General features: G+C 47.5%; 1 protein-coding gene across 4 annotated transcripts in view; it reads left to right on the forward strand.

The window, feature by feature from the left end:
• LOC309554810 (uncharacterized protein) overlaps positions 1-18,106 on the forward strand; it is a 51,081-nt gene extending 32,975 nt beyond the window's left edge. Inside the window, exons 6-9 of one of the 4 annotated variants that reach the window (XM_082256522.1) lie at positions 2,418-2,493; positions 2,811-2,873; positions 2,959-3,028; positions 17,108-18,106. In XM_082256522.1, coding sequence (XP_082112648.1) covers positions 2,418-2,493; positions 2,811-2,873; positions 2,959-3,028; positions 17,108-17,190 — 292 coding nt within the window. In that variant the 3' untranslated portion in view covers positions 17,191-18,106. Of the gene's footprint in view, positions 1-2,417; positions 2,494-2,810; positions 2,874-2,958; positions 3,029-4,710; positions 5,289-17,107 lie in introns of those variants that run through there. The other 3 variants (XM_082256520.1, XM_082256523.1, XM_082256521.1) reach the window with 3 other exon arrangements.
• The last annotated feature ends 2,554 nt before the right edge of the window (positions 18,107-20,660 follow it).

Below are 20,660 nucleotides of genomic sequence, written 5' to 3' on the forward strand. Positions count from 1 at the left end.
ACTTACCACTCCAGACCAGTCTGAGTACGCTTTATTGATTACCACCCTTTGGACACGCCCTTTTAACCAGTTTTTTATCCAAGAGCAAACCATGCGGTCGATGCCGGCAGACCTTATTTTATAAATTAAGTGTTTGTGGGGAACTGTATCAAACGCCTTAGCGAAATCCAGGTACACCACATCCACTGTAAACCTTTAGTAAACCCGTGCTGATTACTGCTGATGATATTGTTATTTTTAGCAAACTCTTGGATATAGTCCCTTATCATCCCTTCCAGAAGTTTACATACTATTGACGTCAGGCTGACCGGCCTATAATTTCCCGGGATATTTCCTCTGCCACCCATGACCCCCATCCTCCATACACTTCTCATACACCCCTCTACCACCCATAGCCCCCTTCCTTCATACACTGCTCATACACCCCTCTACCACCTATGACCCTCATCCTCCATACACTGCTCATACACCCCTCTACCACCCATGACCCCCTTCCTTCATACACTGCTCATACACCCCTCTACCACCTATGACCCTCATCCTCCATACACTGCTCATACACCCTTCTACCACCTATGACCCTCATCCTCCATACACTGCTCATACACCCCTCTACCACCTATGACCCCCTTCCTTCATACACTGCTCATACACCCCTCTACCACAAATGACCCCCCTCCTCCATACACTGCTCATACACCCCTATACCATCCATGACACTGTCCTCCATACACTTCTCATACACCCCTCTACCACCCATGACCCCCATCCTCCATACACCCCTCTACCACTCATGACCCCCATCCTCCACACACTGCTCATACACCCCTCTACCACCCATAACCCCCTTCCTTCATACACTGCTCATACACCCCTCTACCACCCATGACCCCCATCCTCCATACACTTCTCATACATCCCTCTACCACCAATGACCCCCATCCTCCATACACTGCTCATACACCCCTCTACCACCCATGACCCCCATCCTTCATACACTTTTCATACACCCCTCTACCACCCATGACAACCATCCCTTATACACTTCTCATACACCCCTCTACCACCCATGACCCCTATCCATTATACACTTCTCATACAACTCTCTACCACCCATAACCCCCCTCCTCCATACACTGCTCATACACTCCTATACCATCCATGACCCTTTCCGCCATACACTGCTAATACACACCTCTACTGCCCATGACCCCATCCTCCATACACTGCTCATACACCCCTCTACCACCCATGACCCCCATCCTTCATACACTTTTTATACACCCCTCTACCACCCATGACCCCCATCCCTTATACACTTCTCATACACCCCTCTCCCACCCATGACCCCCATCCCTTATACGCTTCTCATACACCCCTCTACCACCCATGACCCCCATCCCTTATACACTTCTCATACAACCTTCTACCACCTATGACCCCCATCCTCCATACACTGCTCATACACCCCTCTACCACCCATGACCCCCATCCTTCATACACTTCTCATACACCCCTCTACCACCCATAACCCCCTTCCTTCATACACTGCTCATACACCCTTCTTCCACCTATGACCCCCATCCTCCATACACTGCTCATACACCCCTCTACCAACCGTGACCCCCATCCTCCATACACCCCTCTACCACCCATGACCCCCATCCTTCATACACTTCTCATACACCCCTCTACCACCCATAACCCCCTTCCTTCATACACTGCTCATACACCCTTCTTCCACCTATGACCCCCATCCTCCATACACTGCTCATACACCCCTCTACCAACCGTGACCCCCATCCTCCATACACCCCTCTACCACCCATGACCCCCATCCTTCATACACTGCCCATACACCCCTCTACCATCTATAACCCCCTTCCTTCATACACTGCTCTTACAAGCCTTTACTTTCCATGACCCCCATCCTCCATACACTGCTCATACACCCCTTTACCATCCATGACCCACATCCTCCATACACTTCTCATACACCCCTCTACCACAAATTACCCCCCTTCCATACACTGCTCATACACCCCTCTACCACACATCACCCCTCCCCCACCCTCCATACACTGCTCATACACCCCTCTACCACAAATGATCCCCATCCTCCATACACTGCTCATACACCCCTCTACCACACATCACCCCTCCCCCACCCCCCATAAACTGCTCATACACCCCTCTACCACAAATGACCCCCCTTCCATACACTGCTCATACACCCCTCTACCACCCATCACCCCTCCCCCACCCTCCATACAATGTCCACAACGCTAATCTATTTTTCTTTTTTGCTCCACTTTCTCCTCTCCTGTAATTGTCAATCTCGTGTTTTCTGTCTCTGAACTTCTCTCCCTCCTCCTACCCTCCCCTCCCCCCATCCTTGTGCCACTACCTGGGAACAGTAAATGTGCCGACCTGGAAGAAGAGCTGAAGAACGTCACCAATAATCTTAAGTCCCTGGAGGCACAAGCAGAGAAGGTATTAGGTGTTCCCTACTAGGTCTAGTCATGTCTAACATGGGAGGAACCCCCGAAATTCTCTTCTAATGTGCCGAGACCCCCAGAATGTGGAATCCCTCATCTATATTATACGTTGTAATAGCATGCTGGTCCTCAGTATTCCTGAAGCTCGTGTTTGCTGTAACATTGGATTGCCCCAACTAATAAACCTCCACAAGTCCTCCTAACGCTATCCCAGCATCCCTTGTGGCCTCCATTCCCTGATTTTCAGTATCTGTCCTCTTTTTCTGGTGTCTCCTTCCAATTCCTCTGATTTTCTATTGTGCTCTTCTGTAGTATTCATCCAAGGAAGGCCATTATGAAGATGAGATCCAACACCTGACTGAACGGCTAAAGGAGGTGGGTGTTGGGCACCAGGCGGACATAGAGGGGGGTCTGTCATGGTTGACTGTTCATTGTCTGATTGTCTTTCCTCTTGTTGTAGACCGACTCTCGAGTTGAGTTTGCAGAAAAGTCCGTAGCCAAGCTGGAGAAGACCATCGATGACCTTGAAGGTACAATACAAATGTTCATTTTACTAAGGAAGCTTTTACTTGGCTTCCCCCAGATCTTTCCACAATTACCCCTCTCTGATGAGATTTTCATTGGGTTTCCCCCGATCTTCCCACCCATAGTCCTCTCTGATGAGATTTTCATTGGCTTTCCCCGAACTTCCCACCCATAGTCCTCTCTGATGAGATTTTTATTGGCTTTCCCCCGAACTTCCCACCCATAGTGCTCTCTGATGAGATTTTCATTGGCTTTCCCCGATCTTCCCACCCATAGTGCTCTCTGATGAGATTTTCATTGGCTTTCCCCCGATCTTCCCACCCATAGTCCTCTCTGATAAGATTTTCATTGGCTTCCCCCGATCTTCCCACCCATAGTCCTCTCTGATGAGATTTTCATTGGCTTTCCCCGATCTTCCCACCCATAGTCCTCTCTGATGAGATTTTCATTGGCTTTCCCCCGATCTTCCCACCCATAGTCCTCTCTGATAAGATTTTCATTGGCTTCCCCCGATCTTCCCACCCATAGTCCTCTCTGATGAGATTTTCATTGGCTTTCCCCGATCTTCCCACCCATAGTCCTCTCTGATGAGATTTTCACTGGCTTTCCCCCGATCTTCCCACCCATAGTCCTCTCTGATGAGATTTTCATTGGCTTCCCCCGATCTTCCCACCCATAGTCCCCTCTGATGAGATTTTCATTGGCTTCCCCCGATCTTCCCACCCATAGTCCCCTCTGATGAGATTTTCATTGGCTTCCCCCGATCTTCCCACCCATAGTCCTCTCTGATAAGATTTTCATTGGCTTTCCCCCGATCTTCCCACCCATAGTCCTCTCTGATAAGATTTTCATTGGCTTCCCCCAATCTTCCCACCCATAGTCCTCTCTGATGAGATTTTCATTGGCTTTCCCCGATCTTCCCACCCATAGTCCTCTCTGATGAGATTTTCATTGGCTTACCCCGATCTTCCCACCCATAGTCCTCTCTGATGAGATTTTCATTGGCTTCCACCGATCGTCCCACCCATAGTCCTCTCTGATAAGATTTTTATTGGCTTCCCCCGATTTTCCCACCCATAGTCCTCTCTGATAAGATTTTCATTGGCTTCCCCCGATTTTCCCACCCATAGTCCTCTCTGATGAGCTTTTCCCTATCACCAGCCAACCAATCTAAACTTTGTGGGAGGGACAGAGACACAAACTACTGCAGGAAATCTCATCATTGTGGGAGGGGCAGAGACACAAAATACTGCAGGAAATCTCATCATTGTGGGAGGGGCAGAGACACAAACTACTGCAGGAAATCTCACCATTGTGGGAGGGGCAGAGACACAAACTACTGGGGGGAAATGCCATCACTGTGGTGTCAGAGATATAAGGAACTGCTATTTGGCCCCTCATTGGTGCTTCTCCTACTCAACATTTGGTAGGCGTTGCCCCCTTCAGTGGTTTTGGTCAGTTGATTCATCCTTCATTTTATGAGTTGTATGACTTTTCCTTTATTTCAGTTGTTTTTTTTTCCATCCTCACTTATCTGCATGCTTTTTTTTTCTGCCCTTGTCCCCTCACTGTCTTGGCTGGCTCCCTCTGTGTCCCCCTTTGTACCATCTAACACACGTTTTATTATTGGCTCCCCCCTCCCCTCCCTTCCCCCATGTGGTTTGTCCTTTGGCGTTGTGCTCCACAGATGAGGTCTATGCCCAGAAGACGAGGTACAAGGCCATCAGTGAGGAGTTGGACAATGCCCTTAATGACATCACCTCCCTTTAAGCACTGATTTCTTCCGTCACCCTCCTGCCATCACATCCTCGTACCAAGCCATTGCACCACCATCCTTTCCTCTGCTGTCCACCATGGCACCTCTGTCCTCTTCACGCATTTCTCCGGAGGCCTCCATCTTTACCGAGAATTTCTCCTGCCTCCTCCTTTCTCAGTGACTTCTCCCTCTTTATTTCTCTTAATGTTGTATCTTTTATTTCTTGCTTGTCTGAGTCTCTTCCTTGCCATGGAACGTTCCTCCTCCAGGCAGAAGTCTGTATAATGTGTATAGACCATGGCTGAGGCTCCTTCTCAGCGGTTCTTCATGTGTTGTACATAGCCCTGAGCCCATCTCGATGTGTGTGGTGTATATTATGAACAATCTTCCGATGTGTGATGTGCATGGAGTATGCTGGATCTACATGGAGTGTGGTGGCCCGACCTCTGACCACTCTACTCCCAACCCACATACATCTCTGCTGATCAATAAACCATTTCTTTGCTCTTCTCCTGCTTCCTGTTTTCTTTCTCTGTTTCTCTGTCTTCTTCTGTTCACGTAGCAGTCCTGATGACAATATGAAGGGGTTCATTCTGGTGGGGAGAGGGGTCCTGGGGAAGAGGTGATATTGTTTTACAATGGCTTCTCATATGGATTACATGTTGGGGAATGAATTCATAAAGGATTGAGTCACATGTTCTTCTGAACATAGAGCCAGCTGGACGTACACGTGAGATGTTGAGCAGGCTGTAGTGGGATCGGTAGATATATTATGGGGGGGGGGGGGGGGGTCGTGCTCTCCAGACAGAACTTGCACCACCTCATGCTGTAGAACCAGAGTAACGAGGATCGGAGTTAGTACTACTTTCCTTAAACCTTTTCTTCTATTACCTAAAGGGACCTTGAGATTACAAGTAGGATCCCCCTTAGACATCCCTCGCCCCCGGGTGTATCACTTGTCAATGAATGTGCGTCTGCTCCTGAATGTAGTTCTGAACTATTTATTACACATTGGTAGGAATGTAGGACAAGAGGTGAAGGAACAGACAGACGTCTACAGCTGCTCAGCTAGCAGTCACTGAATGGGTGTGCTGGGACTCTGCACATCATCCATCAATCAGGAGGTTGGAGGGTTACTTTGCTCCAGCTCTCTGACCCTGGACTTTTCAGGCCCACAGCCTGCACAGGGGGGGTCATGAGGGGAACCTCCCCTTAGGTGAGTTCAATGAGAGATGGGGCCTTCTATAAAAGTGCCCCCCCCCCTTTCCAAAAACCTTGATAAATGACAAGCTCACCATTGGGTTGGCCAGCAGATAAGACAGTCAGAACTCTTTGTACCGACCCTGACACCGAACTCTGAAGCCTTCTCTACAAGTTCTGGTAGATAATGCAGAACAGATTGTCCATGGACACCGTGCTCTGCAAGAGGCCTTACAAAAGCTTAAACTCTCAGTATGGCTATTAGGGAATAGGGATGATCGAACTTTTCAAAAGTTCGGTTCGACCAGAACACCCGAAAGTTCGGCCCGGATTTCAGAACCCCATTGAAATCAATGGGACCCGAACTTCGGTAATCAAAAAACACCATTTTGAAGCCCTAAAACCCAATAAATGCCCCTAAAAAGTGCCTAGGGTTCTGGGTCATGCCCCAGGGACTATTAATCACACAAAAAAAAGTTCTTAAAAATTGTCATTTTTGATAGAGAGCCAATTATTGAAAAAAAAAAAAAAGAGATTTCTTTGGATTTAGTGTCTGGGGGGGGTCTAAAAAGTGTACCTGTGAAGATTCAGCTCTGTAGCATGTCCAGAACCAGAAAAAAAAAGTTTGTTTGTATTAGAATTAATATAGAACAGGGATATGGCTCCGCTATTTTCACACCTTGCCGGTTTTGTAGCAAGCGTTTTTGTGGGCATTTTTTGGGCGTCTTTGGAGGCAGGCATAACATCTGTAGTTCTGTGTAGGGGTATATATACACACACACATGTATGTATATATACACCTACACATATATAGGTGTGAAAGTAGCAGAACACTATGCTTGCGCTAATTAAATAATTAACAGGCATATTGCTCCGCTCCTATCACACCTATATCTGTGTATGTGTATATATACATATAAGTGTGTGTGTATATATACCCCTATACAGAAGTTCAGATGTTTTGCCTGCCTCCAAAGACCCCAAAAAAACGCCTGTGCCAAAAACACTGGGCGTTTTTGTAGCTGGTGTTTTTTTTGGCCATTTTTTGGGGTCTTTGGAGGCAGGCAAAACATCTGAACTTCTGTATAGGGGTATATATACACACACACTTATATGTATATATACACATACACATATATAGGTGTGATAGGAGCGGAGCCATATGCCTGTTAATTATTTCATTAGCGCAAGCATAGTGTTCTGCTATTTTCACACCTATATGTGTGTAGCTGTATATATACATACATGTGTGTGTATATATACCCCTATACAGAAGTTCAGATGTCATGCCTGCCTCCAAAGACCCCCAAAAAATGCCCAAAAAAAACGCCTGCAATAACACACCTGGGCTTTTTTTTTGGCGCAGGCGTTTTTTTGGGCATTTTTTTGGGGGTCTTTGGAGGCAGGCAAAACATCTGAACTTCTGTATAGGGGTATATATACACACACACTTATATGTATTTATACACTTACACATATATAGTTGTAATAGGAGCGGAGCCATATGCCTGTTAATTATTTCATTAGCGCAAGCATAGTGTTCTGCTATTTTCACACCTATATATGTGTAGGTGTATATATACATACATGTGTGTGTATATATACCCCTATACAGAAGTTCAGATGTCATGCCTGACTCCAAAAATGTCCTCAAAAAAGCCCTATAAAACGCCTGCAGCAAAAAGCAGGGTGACAGGCGAGAAGCCATATTGCTGTTCTATAAGTGACCTAAGAGAAACGATCTTTTCTCTATAGCGGTCACCCTGACATGGAAGGGTTTGGTCACCCTGCCATAGCAGTCAGAGTCAGTTTACCCTACACTACATTACGGTCACCCTGGCACTTAACACTTTCCCTACAGAAACTAGATTTTTGAATCTAACTAAAGTGGAAAATAGCACCCTAACTACACTAGATATCCCTTTCCTCACATTAATAAATGCTAAATGACACTTTTGAAGCAGAAGTAACAGAACTGCTTCCACTCTCTTCCACATCCCTGTATTATAATGCTAGGAATTTGGCGGGGCTATCTTATATACTGGGGGGCGTATTCACTAATGATTGGCCTCTGGACCCCCTAGTCACTCCAATCACATTCCTAGCATTCTCCTGTCCCCTCAATTGGCTTTTACTGATGGTTCTGGTCCAATCACGGGCTTTTAAAGCCCATTTCCTGTCCCATTGCATTTTGGTCGGTTCTGGTTGCCGAATTCCAAACTTTTTCAGCAAAAAGTTCGGAATTCGGCCGAACCTCGAACAGCCAATGTTCGGGTCGAACCGATGGTCGACCCGAACCGTTCGATCATCCCTATTAGGGAACTCATCTCAACAAACAGACAGACAGATAGATAATGAGGAAATTGATGGGGGTGATATGGGTCGATGTAAAGAATAAAATATATAATACTAATATAAAAAGTAACAAATACTAATTGCACAGCCAGGATTGAAAGTTTAAATCCACCCAAAAGTGATGTGTTGGTTAGGGCTGCAATCTGGTTGGCTTCTGGCTTGTATATCTTGGGAAATGCAGTGGAAGGTCACCTTACCAAAGTTCCTGGCCCTGTTCCACACACCTTGGAGTCTTGGGAGACCATGGTAGGTCTGCAGACCCTGGAACTCAGAACATCACCACCAGAGTCCTTGAGACATAAGATATATCTTTTGGACATCATCCTTCAGTGAGGGTCTCCTTGTTTTCTGCAGTTGGTAACATTTTGCCCTCTCCTTGGGTACATTTTAAGTCAGTGAAGGAAAAAGGCTCCAGTGGTGAGTTAGAGGTGGTGTTCAGATATATACATAGAAGATGGGGGAAAGTCCCAAGGTGAAGGCCATGAGCTGGAGGAGACTACCATGTGTGTCCCTGGTTCTTACTACTATTGCTGGAGAACATATGGAAGAATTTGTGGACACCACCCTGAAGACTGATGGAATTTTTCATCCTCAGTAAACTCTAAAAGCTCTATAAATATATATATATATAAAGTATGTTTTCATCAGTAATTTACTTCTTGGTGGTGTCCATTTATTGGCCAAAATTCTCCTCTGGTTTATTTTAGGATTAGTAGATTTTCTAGCAATTAACCCAGAGAACGATGGAAATCTGAGAGATGTCTCATCCAGACCTGTCCTGAGCCAACCGGTCATTATGGGGCTTATTTACTAAAGCTAGAGAGGGCAAAATGAGTCACAATTCTGCAGAGAAACCAATCCGCTTCCAGCTTTTATTGCTAAAGCCTAATTAAACAAGCTGAGGTTAGAAGCTGATTGGTTTATCTGCAGAATTGTGACTAATTGTGCCCTCTCTAGCTTTAATATATAAACCCCTATGTAATGGAACCCCAAAGGTAATTTGTAAGGAAGAGACTCCATATGGGAAACCACAGTGAAGGAACCCCTATGAGGGAAACCACAGTGAGTGAACCCCATAACAGAAATCTCCGGGAGGAATCCCTTTAGATGAAACCACAGTGAAGGAACCCCTATGAGGGAAACCACAGAGAGAGAACCCCATAACAGAAATCTCTGGGAGGAATCTCTTTAGATGAAACCACAGTGAAGGAACCCCTATAAGGGAAAACACAGAGAGAGAACCCCATAACAGAAATCTCCGGGAGGAATCCCTTTAGATGAAACCACAGTGAAGGAACCCCTATGAGGGAAACCACAGTGAGTGAACCCCATAACAGAAATCTCTGGGAGGAATCCCTATAGATGAAACCACAGTGAAGGAACCCCTATAAGGGAAAACACAGAGAGAGAACCCCATAACAGAAATCTCCGGGAGGAATCCCTTTAGATGAAACCACAGTGAAGGAACCCCTATGAGAGAACCCCACAGCAGAAATCTCTGGGAGGAATCCCTATAGATGAAACCACAGTGAGTGAACCCCATAACAGAAATCTCCGGGAGGAATCCCTTTAGAAGTGAAGGAACCCCTATGAGGGAAACCACAGTGAGTGAACCCCATAACAGAAATCTCCGGGAGGAATCCCTTTAGTTGAAACCACAGTGAAGGAACACCTATGAGGGAAACCACAGTGAAGGAACCCCTATGAGGGAAACCACAGTGAAGGAACCCCATAACAGAAATCTCCGTTAGGAATCCCTTTAGATGAAACCACAGTGAAGGAACCCCTATGAGGGAAACCACAGAGAGAGAACCCCATAACAGAAATCTCCGGGAGGAATCCCTATAGATGAAATTACAAAGAAGTAACCCCTATAGGGAAAATCACACCTCATCACCAGAGTCCACACTGCTGGTCCATCAGTACTATTGCTGAAGAACATAGGGAGGAATAGGTGGACACCACCCTGAAGACTGATTTTTTTCATCCTCCCTAAACCTTAAAAGCTTTAAAAAGGAAACTTGTTTAGCATGTTTCCATCAGGATTTTACTTCTTTGTGGTGCTCAGTTCTTGACCAAATTCTCCTCTGGCTTATTTTTCCCCGTAGGATTACACAAGTAGATCTTGTATTTTCTAGAACTTATGGAGGTGAGGGTTAATAAAAACACTAGAAACAGAAGACCACATGTCTATTTCCCCCAAGGCTCCTGCTCCATAAATACAGCACTTTGCTCAGAGTGTGGCCTTATCCCGGCCAGAAACAATAACCATTATTGATGAGTGTTTGTTGTCACAGTAGAGGGTCCAGCCTCACACAATGACTAATTGGCTCATGACAGTTCTGGATGAGACCTCATTCTCGTCGGCCTGTTCTCTGATGTTGGTTGATGGGAGAGTATTTATCCTTCATTGAGGTGAGTATTCCTCCCTCTTTCTGGCTATAGCTCCATCATATTCTGGCTGCCTGTTTAGTCCTCCCCTGTGTTCTCCCATCCAATGACCATCATCAGCACAGACCAATGCTGGTACTCTCACTGTGAGAAGGAATCACTCTTTTTGTGGTATTCCGAGCCATGGTGGGAGGAATGGGACAAATACATATTCAGAAGGTAACTGAAGATTGGAATATTGCAATAATGCAAAAGACGCTGCAGTATCTGAACATGAATGGGGTTTGACCTTTATAACATAGAATGATACCAACAGAAAGCTGATATATAGATAATCCATGTAATAGGTGCCCTACAAATAGAGTAATAATATAGCCTCCTATGGAAGGCTTCAGTTGGATCTTCAGGGGAGGATAATCAAACAGAATAAAGAAAACAGAATAAAGAGGGAACCCCACCCCATAGAAGAAATCTGTAGGAGGAATCCCTATAGATGGAACCCCTAAATGGGAAATCACAGTGAAAGAAGCCTATAGGAGAAAACTCAGGCAGGAATCCCTATAGATGGAATCACAATGAAGGAACCTCATAGGGGAAATCGCAAACAGGATCCATACATTGAAAATTTCATGGAGGAAACCCCATAGGGAAAATTACAAAGAGGGAATCGCATAGTGGAAGTCACAAAAAGGGTATCCCATTGTGGAAAATTGCACAGAGGAAACCCTATAAAAACCCATGGAGGGAATCACAGAGAGGGAACCACGTGGGGGATGCTGAAGAGATGGAAACCCATTGCGGAAGTCATTAAAAGGGAAACCCTATAAGGTGAACTATGGTGACGGAACCCGGTAGGGGAAACCACAGAGAAGGAAGCCCCCCAGAGTCAATCGCAGATAGGAAATCACTTATAGGGATCCCAAGAGGAGAAACCACAGAGACGTAACTAGAAAAAAATCAAATAGAGGGAGCCCTTTAGAGGCTATTGCAGGGGAGGGGACTCCATAGGGGAAAGCATGGAAAGAGGGGTCCTCAGAGGAAACCATAGTGTGAAACACCATAGGGGAAAGCACAATAAGTGAACCCCAGAGTGGAAATCACAAAAAGAGAACCCCATGGGGAACTCCTAAGGAACCCCATAGAGGATATTACAAAGAGAGAAATAAATAGGTGGTTAAATCGCAGAGAGCAACAGAGAAAGAACCTCACGGGAAAAGGGCAGAGAGGGAACCCCACAAGGGAAATCACAGAGAGTCACAGAGAAAGAACCCCATGAGAGAAAGGCAGAGAGGGAACCCCATCAGGAAAAATCACTCAGTTGGAACCACACAGGTAAATCACAGAAATTCAGAGTGAAGGAACCTCACAGGAGAAAGACAGAGAAGGAACCCTATAGGGGAAATCACAGATAGACACAGAGAAGGAACCCTACAAGAAAAAGACAGAGGGGGAACCCCATGTGGAAAATCAGAGAGAAGAAACCCCATGAAAGAAAAGCAGAGAGGGAACCCCATCTGGGAAATGACAGTGAAAGAACACCACAGGAGAAAGGCAGAGAGAGAACCCCAACGGGAAAATCAGAGAAGGAACCCCACAAATGAAAAGCAGAGAAGGAACCCCATTAGGGAGATCACAGAGAGGGAACCACATAGGAAAAATTGCACAGAAGGACCCCACAGGAGAAAGGCAGAGAGGGAAACCTATTGGCAAAATCATTAAGAAGGAACCCCACAGGAAAAAGGCAGGGAAGGGACCCCCATCTGGGAAATCACAGAGAGTCACAGAGAAGGAACTCCATGAGAGAAAGGCAGAGAAGGAACCCGATGGGGAAAAGGCAGAGAGGGAACCCCATTGGGGAAATCACAGGGAAGGAACCCCATGAGAGAAAGGCAGAGAAGGAACCTTATTGGGCAAATCACAGGGAAGGAACCCCATGAGAGAAAGGCAGAGAGGGAACCCCATTGGGGAAATCACAGAGAAGGAACCCGATGGGGAAAAGGCAGAGAGGGAACCCCATTGGGGAAATCACAGGGAAGGAACCCCATGAGAGAAAGGCAGAGAGGGAACCTTATTGGGGAAATCACAGGGAAGGAACCCGATGGGGAAAAGGCAGAGAGGGAACCCCATTGGGGAAATCACAGGGAAGGAACCCCATGAGAGAAAGGCAGAGAGGGAACCTCATTTTGAAAATACAGAGAAGGCACCCCGCAGGAGAAGGGCAGAAAGGGAATACCATCTGGGAAATCAGAGTAGGAACCCCATTGGGGAAATCACAGATAGGGAACCCAAGAGGAGAAACCCAAGAGGAGAAACCACAGAGAGATAACTTCATAGAAAAAATCAAAAAGAGGGAACCAATTGGAGAATATTGCAGAGAGGGGACTCCATAGGGAAAATCATGGAGAAAGGAAACCTCATAGAGGAAACTATAGTGGGAAACCCCATAGTGGAAATCCCTAAGAGAGAACCACCAATGGAAAATTACAGAGTGGTACAGCACAGGGGAAATCACAGGAAAGGGGCCCATAAAATAAATCTCCTCCAGGGAACCCCATGGAGAAAATCACTGAGAAAAACACCATAGTATAAAATGCAAAAAAAGAACCCTACATGGAACTCATAAGGAACCCCATAGAGGATATTACAGAGAGTGAACCACATAGGTGTAATGGCAGAGAGTCACAGAGAAGGAACCCCATGGGAGAAAGGCAGAGAGGGAACCCCATAGGGGAAATCACAGAGAAGGAACCCTGCAGGAGAAAGGCAGAGAGGGAACACTATAGGGGAAAAACATAGAGACATAGAGAAGGACAAAGGGAGTGAGGGAACCCCATCGGGGAAATAAGAGAAGGAACCTCATGAGAAAAAGGCAGAGAGGGAACCCCATGAGGAAAATCAAAGAGACAGAATCCCACAGGAGAAAAACAGACAGGGACCCCAATCGGAGAAAACCACAGAGAAGGCACCCCGCAGGAGAAAGGCAGAAAGGGAACACCACAGGAAAAAGGCAGAGAGGGAAACCCATCAGGGAAATCAGAGAGTCACAGAGAAGGAACCCCATGAGAATAAGGCAGAGAAGGAACCCCATGAGAATAAGGCAGAGAGGGATCCCCATGAGGAAAATCAAAGAGACAGAACCCCACAGGAGAAAGACACAGAGGGAACCCCAAAGGGAAATTACAGTGTGGGAACCACATAGGTGAAATTGCAGAGTCACAGGAAAGGGACCTCAGGGAAGAAAGGCAGAGAGGGAACCCCATGGGAAAAACAACAGAGAAGGAACCCCACAGGAAAAAGGCAAAAAGGGAACCCCATCGGGGAAATTAAAAAGAAGGAACCCCACAGGAGAAAGGCAGAGGAGAACCCCATCATGGAAATCACAGAGAGTCACAGAGAAGGAACCCCACAGGAAGAAGGCGTAGAGGGAACCCCATTGGGGAAGTCACAGAGAAGGAATGCCACAGGAGAAAGGCACAGAGGGAACCTCATTGGGGAAACCACCGTAAAAGAACCCCACAGGAGAAGAGAAGAGAGGGAACCCCATCAGGGAAATCACAGAGAAGGAACCCCACAAGAGAAAGGCAGAGAGGGAACCCCATCTGGGAAATCACAGAGAAGGAACCCTACAGGAGAAAGGCAGAGAGGTAACTCCATAGGGGAAGTCACAGAGTAGGAACCCTACAGGAAAAAAGCAGAGAAGGAACCCCATAGGGGAAATCACAGATAGTAACAGAGAAGGAACCCTACGAAAGAAAGGCAGAAGGGGAACCCCATATGGAAAATCACAGAGAAGAAACCCGACAGGAGAAAGGTAGAGAGGGAACCCTATGGGGATAGGCAGAGAGAGAGCCCTATAAGGCAAATCAAAGAGACAGAATCCCACAGGAGAAAGACAGAGAGGGACCCCAATCAGGGGAAAATCACAGAGAAGGCACCCTGCAGGAGAAATGCAGAGAGGGAACACCACAGAAAAATGGCAGAGAGGGAACCCTATCAGGGAAATCAGAGAGTCACAGAGAAGGAACCCCATGAGAGAAAGGCAGAGAAGGAACCCCATGAGGAAAATCAAAGAGACAGAACCCCACAGGAGAAATGCAGAGAGGAAACACCATCTGGTAAATAACAGAGTAGGAACCACATAGGGGAAATCACAGAGAAGGAATCCCCCAAGAGAAATGTAGAGCGGGAACCCCATCAGGGAAATCACAGTGCGGAAGTCACATGGGTGAAATCGCAGAGCCTCACAGGAAAGGGACCTCAGGGGAGAAAGGCAGAGAGGGAACCCCATGGGAAAAACCACAGAGAAGGAACCCCACAGGATAAAGGCAAAAAGGGAACCCCATCGGGGGAAATCAAAGAAAAGGAACATCACAGGAGAAAGGCAGAGAGGGAACCCCATCAGGGAAATCAGAGAGCCACAGAGAGGGAACCCCATCAGGGAAATCAGAGAGCCACAGATAGGGAACCCCATCAAGGAAATCACAGAGAAGGAACGCCACAGGAGAAAAGCAGTGAAGGAAACCCATCAGGGAAATTACAGAGTAGGAACCCTACAGGAGAAAGGCAGAGAGGGAACCCCATAGGGGAAATCACAGATAGTAAGAGAGAAGGAACCCTATGAGAGAAAGGCAGAGGGGTAACCCCCATATAGAAAATCACAGAGAAGAAACCTGACAGGAGAAGGGCAGAGAAGCCCATTGGGATAATTTAAAGAGAAGAAACCCCACAGCAGGAAGACAGAGAGGGAACCATATAGGGGAAATCACAGATAGTCACAAAGAAGGAAGCCTACGAGAGAAAGGCAGAGGGGGAACCCAATATGGAAAATCACAGAGAAGAAACCAGACAGGAGAAAAGTAGTGAGGGAACCCTATGGGGATAGGCAGAGAGAGAGCCCTATAAGGGAAATCAAAGAGAGTCACAGAGAAGGAACTCCACGAAAGAAAATCAGAGAGGGAACCCCATCGGGGAAATCACAGTGAAAGAACACCACAGGAGAAATACAGAGAAGAAACCCCATTGCGGAAAGCAAAGAGAAGGAACCCCACAGGAGAAAGGCAGAGAGGGAACACTACAGGGGAAATTACAGAGAATGAACCCCACAGGAGAAAGGCAGAGAGGGAACCCCATTGGGGAAATCACAATGAAATAACCCCACAGGAGAAAGGCAGAGAGGGAACCCCATTGGGGAAATCACAATGAAATAACCCCACAGGAGAAAGGCAGAGAGGGAACCCCATTGGGGAAATCAATGAGAAGGAACCCCACAGGAGAAAGGCAGAGAGGGAACCCCATTGGGGAAATCACAGAGAAGGAAAGCCACAGGAGAAAAGCAGAGAGGGAACCCCAACCGGAAAATCACAGTGAATGAACCCCACAGGAGAAAGGCAGAGAGGGAACCCCATTGGGGAAATCAATGAGAAGGAACCCCACAGGAGAAAGGCACAGAGGGAACCCCATTGGGGAAATCACAATGAAATAACCCCACAGGAGAAAGGCAGAGAGGGAACCCCATTGGGGAAATCAATGAGAAGGAACCCCACAGGAGAAAAGCAGAGAGGGAACCCCAACTGGAAAATCACAGTGAAGGAACCCCACAGGAGAAAGGCAGAGAGAGAACCCCATAGATGAAATCAAAGAGAAGGAACCCTACAGGAGAAAGGCAGAGAGGGGACTCCATCAGGGAAATCACAGAGAAGGAACCCCACAGGAGAAAGGCAGAGAGGGAACACTATAGGGGAAATCACAGAGAAGGAACTCCATGAGAGAAAGGCAGAGAAGGAACCCCATCAGGGAAATCACAGAGAAGGAACCCTACAGGAGAAAGGCAGAGGGGTGACCCCATCTGGGAAATAAAAGAGAAGGAACCTCACAGGGGAAAGACAGCGAGGGAACCCCATTGGGGAAATCACAAAGAAGGACCCCCCCCCCCCCCAGGATATTGGCAGAGACAGAAACCCATCGGGGAAATCACAGTGAAAGAACCCCACAGGAGAAAGGCAGAGAGGGGACCCCTTTGGGGAAATCACAGAGAAGGAACCCCACAGGAGGAGGGCAGAGAGGGAACCCTATAGAGGAAATCACAGAGGGGAGAGGGGGAACCCCTTAAGGAACCCCCAAAGGGAAAGAGCCCCTTAATGGAAATTGCAGAAAGAGAACATCATAGGTGAAATGATAGAGAGGGCCAATAAAGGAATCTATCGAAACCCCTAAGGGACATTGCAGAAAGGCGAACTCCATACGGGAAACCCCAATGAGGGGAAGATATTAGGACACCTGATCAGATAAAATAATTAGAACAACTATGAACATAACTGATGTGGTAATGTGTAGACGTAAGTGGAGTCCTCTCTCATCTGATCTTGCCATTTTGTGTCTGCAGAGACCCTTGCAGCAGCTAAAGAGGAACAGATTACTATTCAGCAGACACTGGACCAGACCTTGGTGGAGTTGAACAACATGTAATGGTGGAGCCTTGGCACAGATCCTTTGTGTTTTGGAGCTCACTTAGTAACCACTGCTGCTTTGCCCCATCTCGACTCACGCCATCACCCCGCTCTGCTTTATGTACCCCAAGTATGAACTAAAAGACCAGAAGAAGATCTGATGACTGTCCACCATGGCGTCCTCTTCCATGTGTACACTTGTGGATGTTCACAATTACTAATCTTTCCATTGCCTTTCATTCCTCCCGGTATCCCAAGGTGAGGAATGTTCTTGTGAAGAGATTCGATGTTACTTGGGAGTTGGATTGGGGAAGAAGATAAGTCATTGTAGGTCGAATCTTAGTAAATGACTTCTTCCGGGTGAAAAGAGTTGATTTCATGAGAACAGAGCAATCATCCGAGGTTCCATCACATTGGTGGTGCTTTTCAGGTGCAAAAAAACCTGTCCTGCTTGCAGCATCTTTGATGTGTTTTAATTAGAATCCGGGTTACATTTGAAATGTGTATAAAAACCCGTCTAATAAACGCAGCTTGCCTAAACTGCCAAAGTGTGACCTGGCCCAATCTTATCTAGATAAGAGCTCTCCAGTCTACACCCAATCACGTAACCAGATATTCTAGAATTAGTCTCTTATTTCTTCCTGTCCAGAACATCCCACCCCAATCTTTCCCTTGTGTTCATGATGTCGGAGTTCTTCTATATCACATTGACATTCCCAGCATTCAATAATGTGCCAGCTACTTCCCGAGGGTAAGCCTCATTACCAATGCACCGGTACCTCCAGGCCTCTCCGTTCAGCCTCCTGCCATTGCAGCAGAGGTGGCTCAACACTGATATGGCCAAAGCACTGACCCGGGACACTGAACTGATATCTATGGTGTGCTGAATGTACCTTCCATAGAGTCTCACTATTAAACTTCTACATTCAAAACCATCATGTGGTGTCAGTGAACGGTACTAGGTATCTACCCCATGGTTGGTGTCTCACCAAGGAACGTATTGTAATATGGATGATGTGCAATAAAAATCCAAATCTGACGACTCTATTGGTCATTTACAAGGATTTCCGTGAGGCGTCCTCAGTCTGGGGTGAATGTGATAATGACCTTGTGATACAAACTAGACTAAATGTGTGACATTTGTAAGAATTTTCAGTAGATCATTTATACAGATGGGAGAAATGTGGAGGACCAGCTGTCAGAGCAGATAGCAGGACCACACATCTTATTATTGAGAAAAAGAATGAACAGCCACAAAAAAAGGCAGCCAGGGGCCACCTCTATGGACAAGTATGGCAGCCAGGGGCCACCTCTATCGACAAGTATGGTAGCCAGGGGCCACCTCTATCGACAAGTATGGCAGCCAGGGGCCACCTCTATGGACAAGTATGGCAGCCAGGGGCCACCTCTATCGACAAGTATGGCAGCCAGGGGCCACCTCTATGGACAATTATGGCAGCCAGGGGCCACCTCTATGGACACGTATGGCAGCCAGGGGTCACCTCAAGGGACAAGTATGGCTGCCAGAGGTCACCGCTACTGACAAGTATGGCAGCCAGGGGTTACGTCTATGAACAAGTATGGCAGCCAGGGGTCAGTTCTAGGGACAAGTATGGCAACAAGGGGCCACCTCTTTGCACAAGTATGGCAGCCAGGGGCCACCTCTATGGACAAGTATGGGAGCCAGGGGCCACCTCTATGGACAGGTATAGCAGCCAGGGGTCACCTCTAGGGACCAGTATGGCAGCCAAGGAGTTACCTCTATGGACAAGTATGGCAGCCAAGGAGTTACCTCTATGGACAAGTATGGCAGCCAGAGGTCAGTTCTAGAAATAAGTATAGTAGCTAGAGGTCACCTCTAGGGACAAGTATGGCAGCCAGGGGTCACCTCTAAGGACAAGTATGGTAACCAGGGGTCAGTTCTAGGGACAAGTATGGCAGCCAGGGCCACCTCTATGGACAAGTAGGGCAGCCAGGGGTCACCTCTAGAGACAAGAATGGCTGCCAGAGGTTACCTCTATGGACATGTATGGCAGCCAAGGGTCAGTTCTAGGGACAAGAATGGAAGCCAGGGGCCACCTCTATGGACAAGTATGGCAGCCAAGGGGTTACCACTAGAGTCAAGAATGGCAGCCAGGGGCCACCTCTATGGATAAGTATGGCTGCCGGAGTCCACCTCTATGGACAAGTATGGCTGCCAGAGGTCACCGCTACTGACAAGTATGGCAGCCAGGGGTTACGTCTATGAACAAGTATGGCAGCCAGGGGTCAGTTCTAGGGACAAGTATGGCAACAAGGGGCCACCTCTATGCACAAGTATGGCAGCCAGGGGCCACCTCTAGGGACAAGTAAAGCAGACAGGGGTCATTTCTAGAGTCAAGAATGGCAGCAAGGGGTCACCTTTAGGGACAGGTATGGCAGTCAGGAAACACCTCAAGGGATAAGTATGGTAGCCAGGGGTCAACTCTAGGGACAAGTATGGCTGCCGGAGGCCACCTCTATGAACAAGTATGGCTGCCAGGGGGCCACCTCTAGGGACAATTATGGTTGCCAGGGGTCACTTCTATGGACAAGTATGGCAGCCAGGGGTCACCTCTATGGACAAGTATGGCAGCCAGGGGTCACCTCTATGGACAAGTATGGCAGCCAGGGGTCACCTCTATGGACAAGTATGGTATCCAGGGGTTACGTCTATGGACAAGTATGGCAGCCAGGGGTTACGTCTATGGACACGTATGGCAGCCAGGGGTCAGTTCTAGGGACAAGTATGGCAGCCAGGGGTCACCTCTATGGACAAGTATGGTATCCAGGGGTTACGTCTTTGGACAAGTATGGCAGCCAGGGGTTACGTCTATGGACAAGTATGGCAGCCAGGGGTCACCTTTAGGGACAAGTATGGCAGCCAGGGGCCACCTCTATGGACAAGTATGGGAGCCAGGGGCCACCTCTATGGACAGGTATAGCAGCCAGGGGTCACCTCTAGGGACCAGTATGGCAGCCAAGGAGTTACCTCTATGGACAAGTATGGCAGCCAAGGAGTTACCTCTATGGACAAGTATGGCAGCCAGAGGTCAGTTCTAGAAATAAGTATAGTAGCTAGAGGTCACCTCTAGGGACAAGTATGGCAGCCAGGGGTCACCTCTAAGGACAAGTATGGTAACCAGGGGTCAGTTCTAGGGACAAGTATGGCAGCCAGGGCCACCTCTATGGACAAGTAGGGCAGCCAGGGGTCACCTCTAGAGACAAGAATGGCTGCCAGAGGTTACCTCTATGGACATGTATGGCAGCCAAGGGTCAGTTCTAGGGACAAGAATGGCAGCCAGGGGCCACCTCTATGGACAAGTATGGCAGCCAAGGGGTTACCACTAGAGTCAAGAATGGCAGCCAGGGGCCACCTCTATGGATAAGTATGGCTGCCGGAGTCCACCTCTATGGACAAGTATGGCTGCCAGAGGTCACCGCTACTGACAAGTATGGCAGCCAGGGGTT

This window comes from Pelophylax lessonae, assembly GCF_965119305.1.
Source record: "Pelophylax lessonae genome assembly, chromosome: 1".
NCBI lineage: Eukaryota > Metazoa > Chordata > Amphibia > Anura > Ranidae > Pelophylax > Pelophylax lessonae.